This window comes from Triticum aestivum, chromosome 3A, assembly GCF_018294505.1.
Source record: "Triticum aestivum cultivar Chinese Spring chromosome 3A, IWGSC CS RefSeq v2.1, whole genome shotgun sequence".
Lineage (NCBI taxonomy): Eukaryota > Viridiplantae > Streptophyta > Magnoliopsida > Poales > Poaceae > Triticum > Triticum aestivum.
In genome coordinates this window covers 652,180,812-652,192,127 of record NC_057800.1, presented here as the reverse complement: position 1 = coordinate 652,192,127, position 11,316 = coordinate 652,180,812, and the positions used below count along the sequence as shown (strand labels likewise).

Here is an 11,316-nt window from a genome sequence, read left to right as displayed (position 1 = left end):
CCAAAGTGCCGGCCGGGATCTTTGAACGCCACGACGTTACGGACTCCGAGATTCATCCCGCAGGATGCCGGCTGGCCCCGATGCTTCCTTTCCACTCGTACAAAGAAAATGAAGATTCTTCCGAGGATCCGACGCTTCGCCAACCCAGTTCCGAAAGGAACGCTGGATCAACTTTAGCTTCAAAATCGGTCCATGTTGGTCAGTTGGTGTCATTTGAACATGCATGACACAGAGAGTCCGAGCTCAGGGTGGCAACAGACGTTATTATTAAATTAGCTTCTACTACCACACAAAACAGAGAACATTAGTTGGTGACACTCAGACTGTTGACAGTCACTTAGGTATCTTTTCTTTGAGACAACTACGGCGGTCATTAGCCAGCCTAAACAATTTTTTGACACTTCGGTATCTTGTCGCTCTTCTTTTTGACTCAGCTTGGCTTTCACCCTCCAGCCAAGGTGAACTTTACCGGACGCTATCTTAGAATGTTCTTCGGTGCGTGCATGATGGTCAGACGTCGATTATGACTTGAACGGGTGGTACACCTTGAGGTCGGACTTGATGCCGGCGATGGACCCCGCGGCGGCGGCGAGGGAGATGGCGAGGCATCCGAGGCTGAGCATCTGCAGGCACACCCACTGCGTGCTCCACTTGGGCACCTTCTTCTGCACCACGTACATCTCCACCGGAAAGTAGACGGTGAGCGGCCAGAACCCCAGCGCGCCCAGGAACCCCACCACGTCGTTGAAGAAGGGCAGCATCATGGACACCACCGTCGTCGCCGTCACGAACGCTGTCCGCCACGTCGCCCGGGACATGTTCACCTTGTACGTCCTGAAGAGCGGCACCTCGACCTCGCCGGTGACGTATGTAGACTCCGGCCACCTCTTCGCCGCCCACTTCTCCACGAAGGCGAACAGGGGCTGGCAGTACACCTGGTAGGCGCCGACGAGGTGGATGACGATGGCGGCGTTGGCCACGTCGAGGAGCCAGAAGGGCTCGTAGAAGCCGAACCCTGTCAGGAGGTTCCCCGGGGCGGCGTCGCCGAAGGCCGCGTAGCCCATGCAGCCGCAGAGCATGTAGAAGACCGTGGTCACCGCGACGCTGACCATGGTGGCGCGCTTCATGACCGTGGACTCTGACGGCGGCGGCGCCCGGATGGTGTCCTGGATCTCGATGAGGATGAGCGAGTAGGAGTAGGCGAAGGCAATGTCCCCGAACGCCTGCGTGCTGCGCCACACCTTCTGCATCGGCGTCACCGTGCCAATGCTGATGCCGGTCAGGCTACCCTTCACGCCTCCGTTTGCTGCATGCATGCAGACATCATTGGTTAACACTTTGCTCAACATGATCTAGGGATTGGTTTCGTCGAGTCACCTACCTATGACTTGGACGATGCCGAGGCCGAGGCCGATGGAGGAGTAGGTGAAGGACATAGCCGCGGCGAGCATGGAGAGCCAGGAGATCTGGTCGAAATCGGGTATCTGGGAGAAGAAGACCTGAGCCACGCCGAAGATGATCATGTAGGGCACGCTGGAGACCTTGCAGGGGTCGGCGTGGCCGTGGCCGTGGAAGCAGTTTGCCCTCTTAATCGCCAGCATGCTGATGGAGGCGGCGATGGTGTAGCCGATAGCCACCCCGACGATATTGGCGTACTGCAGCACCCCGCAGATCTGGACCTTGACGCCGCTGAGGTTGGCGTTGACGGCGTCCATGTAGGTGTAGTTGCGCTTGCCGGTGCTCTGGTCGCCGGAGCGGTAGCAGTCGGCGAGCAGCGAGGAGGTGAAGTAGGTGACGAGGGAGAAGAGGAGCATCACGGCGGGGCCGGCCACCCAGCCGAGCTGCGCGATGGCCCACCCCAGCGACAGCACCCCGGACCCGATCACCGCCGTGATGATGTGCGAGCTCGCCGTCCACATCGTGCCTGTACACATCGGGACATTCATCAGACTCAGAGAGACCAACATATGATATAGTACGTCGTACACCATAAGCCGAAGGATATTTACGTACCGGTGCGCTTGTTGCGGCCATCGTCGTCGAGCTTGGAGCCGGCGGTGTGGCCGAGCTCTGCGGCGGCTACCTCCATCGGCGGGTAGTAGTAGGTGGCCACGACCTTGTCCGCCATCCCGATCGACCTCTGTCTCTAGACTTAACTGCCGCCAACAGAATAGAGAGAGTAGGCGTGCGGGTGAGAACTGATAAAGAGGAGGCCAGACCACAGTAAGTGCAGTGCACTCTGCGCGCTCGCTAGAGATGCGATCTTGCGCAGCGTGATCTGCAGAGAGCGAGTAAATGTCTACTGTGAGTGGTGGTGGGTGCCTGGCCTGCCTCTGGGTACCGAGGGTACCGGTGCAATTTATAGGAGAAGCCTGCACTGTGTAAGAGCATCTCCAACAGAGGTGCTAAAAATAGTGCGCGCTGGAAAAACCGCTAATTTAGCGCGCGGAGCATCTCCAACAGTCGCTGTAAAATTCATCCAGCGCACTTGGAATTTCAGCATCGCACGCGGGATATTTAGTGCGCAGCGTATAGCGCGTTGGACAATGACGCGCGAAGACCAACTGCTGTGCTCCCTCTGCTTGTCCTGCCTCGAGCTCGCTGCTGCAGCCATTCCCTGTAGCTCGCATTCGCCACTCCTCTGCGTGCTCGTCATCTGCTCGTCCCGACACGGGGCGGAGCCGCCGCTGCCCTTCTGCTCGCCGGCTGCAGCTCGCCGCCTTGAGTTTGACGGCCGAGAGCCGTCGTTGCCCTTCTGCTCGCCGCCTCTCTAGAGCTCACCGCCTCGAGCTCGCCGGCCGGGAGCACGTGTGGTGGCCGGAGGTGAGCGGTGCGTGCGGAGCTTGCGATTCCAATCGATTGCAAGCTAGCTTGCTCCAACGATTAAGGGAAGCTAAGCTAGCTAACTCGTGTTTGTGATTCAACGATCACACAAAGCTAGCTCGCGTGCGGTGGCCGGTGAAAAATGGTTTGCAAGCTAACTTGCTCCAACAATAGGGGACCTAATTGCGTTTTTGTTTTGGTCAGATGAATTTATTTGTAAATGTTTAGGGATCTGTTTGTTGTAGACATATTTATGGCGCTTTATTTTTTAGTGCGTCTGCTGAACTGCTGCGTGCTGTCCACTATCGGTTATATTTTTGTCCATCCGCTGAACTAAATCGGCCATGGCATGCTAAATTACTAAAATGACGCTGTAAAATTATTTTAGCATGTCGGTTTTTTTAGCGTTTGTTGAAGATTCTGTAAAGTGAGTGCCGGCCCGGACCGGTCGGCATTCAGGGACCTGCCTGTCTGGCTGCGTGAGTGCGTGCGCTGCCGCTGCTAGCCGGTGGCTGGCGGGGGCGCGGGAAGGCGCTGCTGCTAGTGCTCCGACTAGAAATTCAAACCGAGTTGACGCATGTAATCTGCACGTTTGCTATGGGTGGTCGACATCGCGACGGCCGGGCAGTCGCCTTCCGAGAAGGAGCCAACCGCCACCTTTTGGCTTTCGCCATGCCTCGTGGCACCAAGAAAGTGCTCATTACCCATTACTGACTAATGATGATAGATTGATGCAAGATAAGCCCACTATGAGAGGTGGCTGGTCAGCGGTGAAACAGAGTGTACCTACTTTGCACACTAGTCAGGCCACACCTCGTCTCACCCTGGTGAGCACGTGATGCACGAAAAGCTAGCGATAGAAAATTAGAAATAGGATTGCAACAATGTCTCGTACGTACGTGCTACCACTACTTGCTGCTCGTTACCTTTCTCTGCAGGAGCTGCTCTAGCTGGCTTTCTGCCCTTGTTGCACGGTTGGTCGAGAGGGCTGGGTGACAACTGATCGCTCGTCGCGGTACGTAGTGCTTCGTCTGGACTGACCGGCTGGGTGCTCCGTCGGGACCCCATGGTTTGCTGGCAATTCGGTCGGGCTTTCGTCCGTCCATCCTTTCTCCGCCGCCATGGAATATGGAATAGGTATCTCTTCCTTTCCCGCCCACTCGCATGGATGGTGAAGTGGTCCGGCCGCTATCTTACGTGTGTTGGATGGCTCCTGATCGTCGTCGTATCAATAGTTCTTTATGACTCTGTGATATGAGATGGCTGCAGTACCATGATTTTGCAGTGCTCAATCAAAATCGATTCGATTCTTCCGGGTTTGTGGAATCACTCATTCTTCCGGCTTTGACCGGCCCAGAACCTATGGAGGGGAACCGACGAACATTTTTCGTGCGGGTGTGCCTTTGTGACCGAGCATGGAGAGCCATCCTTTTCCGCCTGTGGATGAATTAATTAGCTAATCCCCGCGAGAACGTGAATATGCTAGACTAACTAAGAACAAGGAATCGTGTGATATGATGATAACCTAAGGACATCTCCAACACCGACCAGCAAACCTTTCTCACTCGTCCAAACCGTGGAAGCCATCCAATGCGATCCTGTATCGGTCCGTTGGACGGTTCATACGCGATTTTTTCGGTAAACCGGAAACAAAAGACCGCCCTGGCCCACCAAAAACCCCTCGCCCCTCCCGCGCGTTTTCGATCAGCACCCCTCGAGAGCGTCATCGCCTGCATTCATGCCCGGCTAGAGCGGACGCGACCACTCATTGACGCCGGCATTGAAGTGGCGCGTCGGCCGAGAGAGCGCCACTTCCCGATGGAGGCGACTGCCGCCCGTTCAAACGACACGAGGGCTGCCCGCCCGTCCGTTTACCGCCCGCATTGATGGCACACGGTTGCCGAGGTGTATCGTCCTGCGCCACCCTTCCGTCCCTCTACAGCCCACCGGTGTGCCCCGGCCATAGCCACAGTCACCCCTCTCTGCACCAGTCCCTGCCATTGATCCCTCCGCAGCCAAAGCTCTATGGGACGGGCTGACATCGGAGCTGAAGAAGGCCATGGTCGCCATTGCTGCCGACAGGCAGGCCGACAGGCAGCCGGAGGACGCCTCTAACGAGGACGTGCAAATGGAGGATGCCATCGACGACGAGCCAGCGCCACCCTCCTCTTCCTCCACTATCACCCTCCAAAATTGGCTAGGGTGGCCTCCCAGTTATGCATTTAGGATGGTAGTGTCGGGGAAGTAAACACTTCTTAAGATTCAGGAACTCAACGTCTCTAGATTTTGCAGGATTCGCCAGGCCTATCTAGCAAGAAAGGAGAGGTGAAAAGCTCAATATCTTTAAAACCAGACCCCGCCATACACTTGGGCTGGGTCATAGCCTTCCATGACACCCAATATGGCATGCGCTTCCCATTTTTACTGCCCCACCAAAATTTCCAGATCAACATATTGAGATGTTCACAAAGCCCCCTCGGGAGCTCAAAACATGACATCGAAAACACTGGAACTTCCTGAGCTACTGATTTCACAAGTACTTAAACTACTAGTTCAAAATCGGTTCTCCTAGAAATTATGTGTGGATTGACGATGGCTATTTAGGAGCGGCTGAATTGTCCCTTACCTAGCCTATTTTGTGCTGACCAACATTTGTGCTTGTAAGGGTTGACGTGGTGGGCCATGACCCACCCTGGATTTTTTCAGTAGCCTTTGTATCATAGGGATGAGATTTGCTGGAGACATGCAAGCCATTGAACCTTTCTTCCAACAAAAAATAAATGCTGCTAGTCTTGTTTCTTCCAATCTTCAGAAGGTGATCGTAGCACTTTGCATGCTTGCATATGACTCCCCTATAGATTCGACGGATGACACTTCTCAAATGGTCGAAGATACAATCACCACAAGTGCACACGATTGATCATTGAAATTATGGTCACGGTTTATGGAGAGCCGTATCTGCGAGCACCCAATGCCAAGGACACGGCCAAGCTTCTAGCGACGCAAGAAGCAAAATGTTGACCTATGATGCTAGAAAGTGTTGACTGTAAGCACTGGAAGTGGAAGAATCGCCCTGCAACTTGCCACGACCAATTCACTGGGCATTGCAAGGATCTAACAAATATTTTGGAAGTTGTTGCCTCCAAAGATCTTTGGATCTGGCATTGCTACTTTCGGTTGCTTGAACCTCATAGTGACATCAACGTCTTGTAGAGATTGTATCCGTTTCAAATGCTAGTTTCTAGTACTTCTCCACCTTACAACATCACCGTGAATGGCCATCAATATGACGAAGGCTGATATCTAGCTGATGGATCTATCCATCTTGGTCTGCATTTTTGAAGACAAGTTCTAAGCTTGTGAGCAGGAAACATACGCATTTCGCCAAGGCGTAAGAAGCTTAGAGGAAAGACACTAAAAAGGCATTTGGAGTGTCACAATCAAGGTTTGAAATTAGCTTGGGGGGAGGCTGCTCACTTCTGGAACAAGTATATCTTGGCAAATATCATGACATGTTGTGTTATCCTACACAACATGATCATAGAGGATGAAGGGGGTATGACAGGCCCCATTGACTATGAACCTAATGTCAGACCAGTCATGCCTCTTTGGAATCCAAACCGCATTCAAGCAGTTCTGGAAGCGTACCGGAAGATTAAAGATTGGGCTTCCCATCATCAGTTGAAGGATGATCTCATTGAGCATCATTGCCAGCTAGCTGGGAGAAAGAATGCTTAAATTGCTTTAACTTTCATTTATTTTCACTTGAGCAATTTATTTGATCAGATTATTTGGTGCATTTGGATTATTTACTTTATCAGATAAATGGTTTGTAATAATATTTGTTGAATTATGCTCATTGTTTGAATTGGCTAGAAAGATCCTATGACCCAATGGCGGATGGGTCCTACATGTAAAGAGAATACAAAGACCAAATTATGGCGACTCAATGTGACGTGCACGGCTGTTGCGGCCTCCATATTCATATGGAGTGTGTTCCAAATCCAATGTGACTATCGCCCATACAAATAATCTACTATAGTTGGTCTAAGACCACTCTTAGTAGGAAAAAAGACTTGTCTATTCATTGAGGGCATCTCCAACACGGACCCCCAAACAACATGTATCCGTTCGGACGCGGGTGTCCGGACCCCGCAAGCCATTCAACGTCGACACTCATCAGTACGCGGGGCACTTCGGACCGCCATTTTCACACAAACCAGAGCCAAACCAGGGGCTTTGAGAGAGTCCAGACACCAACCATGTAGGACTCCGACACCCCAGACCCACTCAAAACTTATTCAGAGCCCGCACTTTTATAGTTGGTTGCACTGTCTCCGCGGCACAATCCACCACCCTCCTCTTCCCTGATGTCGCTCTCCACCCAATTCCTGCCCTTTTTGCTGCCGCCGATGCATGTACCCGTACGAGAAGCTATCAGAGACGTCGATGGAGGAGGATTCAGCGATCACGTTCGCCTTGAAGATAAGGCACGACAAAATCACCGCCTCAAAGTGAAGGGAAAGGCGACACCGCTCAAGTTGCAGAATGAAGGAAATATGCCCTAGAGGCAATAATAAAGTTGTTATTTTATATTTCCTTATTCATGATAAATGTTTATTATTCATGCTAGAATTTTATTGATCGGAAACTTAAATACATGTGGGAATACATAGACAAACAATGTGTCCCTGCTAGTGAGCCTCTACTTGACTAGCTCGTTCATCAAAGATGGTTAAGGTTTCCTTACCATATACATGAGTTGTCATTTGATAATGGGATCACATCTTTAGGAGAATGATGTGATGGACAAGACCCATCCGTTAGCTTAGCATAATGACCGTTCAGTTTTATTGCTATTGCTTTCTTCATGTCAAATACATATTCCTTCGACTATGAGATTATGCAACTCCCTCATACCAAAGGAATGCCTTGTGTGCTATCAAACGTCACAATGTAACTGGGTGATTATAAATATGCTCTACAGGTATCTCCGAAGGTTTTTGTTGGGTCCGCATAAATTGAGATTAAGATTTGTCACTCCGAGTATCGGAGAGGTATCTATGGGCCCTCTCGATAATACACATCATAAGAAGCCTCGCAAGCAAAGTGACTAATGAGTTAGTTGCAAGATGATGCCGTAACGAGTAAAGAGACTTGCTGGTAACCAGATTGAACTAGGCATGTAGATACTGACGATCGGATCTCAAGCATGTAACATACCAATGGACAAAGGGAATTACGTATGTTGTCATAACGGTTCAACCGATAAAGATCTTCGTAGAATATGTAGGATCCCATATGAGCATCCAAGTTCCGCTATTGGTTACTGACCAGAGAGGTGAAGGAAATATGCCCTAGAGGCAATAATAAAGTTGTTATTCATATTTTCTTATATCATGATAAATGTTTATTATTCATGCTAGAATTGTATTAAACGGAAACTTAGTACATGTGTGAATACATGGACAAACAGAGTGTCAGTAGTATGCCTCTACTTGACTAGCTCGTTAATCAAAGATGATTAAGTTTCCTAGCCATGGACAAAGAGTTGTCATTTGATGAACGGTATCACATCATTAGAGAATGATGTGATTGACTTGACCCATCCGTTAGCTTAGCACTTTGATCGTTTAGTTTACTGCTATTGCTTTCTCCATAACTTATACATGTTCCTATGACTATGAGATTATGCAACTCCCGAATATCGGAGGAACACTTAGTGTGCTATCAAACGTCAAAACGTAACTAGGTGACTATAAAGATGCTCTACAGGTGTCTCCGATGGTGTTTGTTGAGTTGGCATAAATCGAGATTAGGATTTGTCACTCCGTGTATCGGAGAGGTATTTCTCGGCCCTCTCGGTAATGCACATCACTATAAGCCTTGCAAGCAATGTAACTGATGAGTTAGTTACGTGATGTAGCATTACAGAACGAGTAAAGAGACTTGCCGGTAACGAGATTGAACTAGGTATTGAGATATCGACGATCGAATCGCGGGCAAGTAACATACCGATGACAAAGGGAACAACGCATGCTGTTATGCGGTTTGACCGATAAAGATCTTCATAGAATATGTAGGAACCAATATGAGCATCCAAGTTCCTCTATTGGTTATTGACCGGAGATGAGTCTCGGTCATGTATACATAGTTCTCTAACCCATAGGGTCCGCACGCTTAACGTTCGATGATGATCGGTATTATGAGTTTATGTGTTTTGATGTACCGAAGGTTGTTCGGAGTCCCGGATGAGATCACGGACATGACGATGAGTCTCGGAATGGTCGAGAAAAAAATATCGATATATTGGAAGCCTATGTTTGGACATCGAAATGGTTTCGGGTGAGTTCGGGAATATACCGGAGTACCGGAACCCCCCGGGAAGTATATGGGCCTTATTGGGCCATAGTGGGATAGAGGAGAAGGGAGCCTAGGAGGGGGCGGCCCCCAAAGCCCAATCCAAATTGGGTGGGCCCCCCTTTCCTTCCCCCTCCCTCCCCTTCCTTCCTCTCCTAATCCAACTAGGGAAGGGGGGGATCCTACTCCCGATGGGAGTAGGACTCCCCTTGGGCGCGCCATAGAGGGGTCGGCCCTCCCCCTCCTCCACTCCTTTATATACGGGGGAGGGGGCACCCCATAGACACACAAGTTGATCTCTTAGCCGTGTGCGGTGCCCCCTCCATAGATTTGCACCTCGGTCATATCATTGTAGAGCTTAGGCGAAGCCCTGCGTCGGTAATTCATCATCACTGTCATCACGCCGTCATGCTGATGAAACTCTCACTCGACACTCAGCTGGATCTAGAGTTCGCGGGACGTCACCGAGCTGAACGTGTGCAGATTGTGGAGGTGCCGTACCGTCGGTGCTAGGACCGGTCGGATCGTGAAGACGTACGACTACATCAACCGCGTTGTCATAACGCTTCCGCTTACGGTCTACGAGGGTACGTGGACAACACTTTTCCCTCTTGTTGCTATGCATCACCTAGATAGATCTTGCATGTGCGTAGGATTTTTTTGAAATTACTGCATTCCCCAACAAGAGGTACTCGGTCATGTCTACATAGTTCTTGAACCCGTAGGGTCCACACGCTTAATGTTCGATGACGATATTGTATTATATGAGTTATGTGATTTAGTGACCGAATGTTGTTTGGAGTCTCGAACGAGATCACGAACATGACGAGGAGTCTCGAAGTGGTCTAGAGGTAAAGATTGATATATAGGACGATAGTATTCGGACACCGGAAGTGTTCCGGAGGGTACCGGCTACATATCGTGTCACCAACAGGGGTTTCGGGCACCCCGGGCAAAAGATATGGGCCTAATGGGCCAAGAGGGGAAACGCACCAGCCACCAGGGGCAGGTGCGCCCCTCATATGGGTCAAACCAGAGGAGAAGGAAAGAGGGGAAGGGAGAAGGAAGGGGGGGGGGGACTCGGCCTCCCCCTTCCTTCCCTCCTCCCACCTCTTTCCTTCCCCCTCCGGCAGATAAGAAGGGGGGGCTCCGGCCATAGGAAGGCCCCAAGTAGGATTCGGCCTACTTGGGCGCCTCCTTGGTTGCCTCCCCTCCCCCTCGCACGTATATGTATGTGGGGACGGGTGCCTAGAACACATAACATCAATTGTTAGCCGTGTGTGGCACCCCTCCACCGTTTACTCCCACGGTCATATCTTTGTAGTGATTAAGCGAAGCCCTGCGTGGATCACTTCACCATCACCGTCACCACGCCGTTGTGCTGACGGAACTCATCTACTACATCGACACTTTGCTGGATCAAGAAGGCGAGGGATGTCACCGAGCTGAATGTGTGCAGAACTTGGAGGTGCCGTACATTCGATACTTGATCGGTGGAACACGAAGAAAGTTCGACTACATCAACCGCGTTGTGAAATGCTTCTGCTTACAGTCTACAAGGGTACGTAGACACACTCTCCCCCTCGTTGCTATGCATCTCCATGGATAGATCATTGCATGTGCGTAGAATTTTTTTTGTTTTCCATGCAATGATTCCCAACAGTGGTATCATGAGCCAGGTCTACGGATAGATGATATGCACGAGTAGAACACAAAGAGTTGTGGCGGTGATAGTCATACTGCTTACCACCAACGTATTATTTTGATTCAGCGGTATTGTGGGATGAAGCGTCCCATAACAACCTTACATGTCCACACACATGAGACCGGTTCCACCGACAGACATGCAACTAGTTTTGCATAAAGGTGGCTGGCGGGTGTCTGTTTCTCCTACTTTAGTTGAATCGAATTTGGCTGCGGCAGGTCCTTGAAGAAGGTTAAAACAACAAACTTGACGAAACACGGTTGTGGTTTGATGCGTAGGTAAGAACTATTCTTGCTAGAAGCCCGTAGCAGCCACATAAAACTTGCAACAACAAAGTAGATGACGTCTAACTTGTTTTTGTAGGGCATGTTGTGATGTGATATGGTCAAGACATGATGTGATATACGTTATTGTATGAGATGATCATG

The 11,316-nt window shown here is 50.5% G+C and overlaps 1 protein-coding gene across 1 annotated transcript; it reads right to left on the bottom strand.

Moving 5' to 3' along the window:
* Positions 1-243: 243 nt before the first annotated feature.
* On the bottom strand, positions 244-2,329 carry LOC123062948 (amino acid permease 3). The gene is made up of 3 exons (XM_044486651.1): positions 2,014-2,329; positions 1,382-1,924; positions 244-1,306 (listed from the first exon to the last, which is right to left on the bottom strand). The coding sequence occupies exons 1-3, from the start codon at positions 2,126-2,128 to the stop codon at positions 522-524; spliced, it is 1,443 nt and encodes a 480-aa protein (XP_044342586.1). The 5' UTR covers positions 2,129-2,329; the 3' UTR covers positions 244-521.
* Between the last annotated feature and the right edge of the window lie 8,987 nt (positions 2,330-11,316).

Excerpts from the sequence above, each read along its gene's own strand:
- LOC123062948 (XM_044486651.1), bottom strand. The coding sequence starts at position 2,128 with ATGGCGGACAAGGTCGTGGCCACCTACTACTACCCGCCGATGGAGGTA. Across the intron at positions 1,925-2,013 it reads TGGCCGCAACAAGCGCACCG|GCACGATGTGGACGGCGAGC; the intron begins GTACGTAAATAT and ends CGATGTGTACAG. Across the intron at positions 1,307-1,381 it reads CGGCATCGTCCAAGTCATAG|CAAACGGAGGCGTGAAGGGT; the intron begins GTAGGTGACTCG and ends GCATGCATGCAG.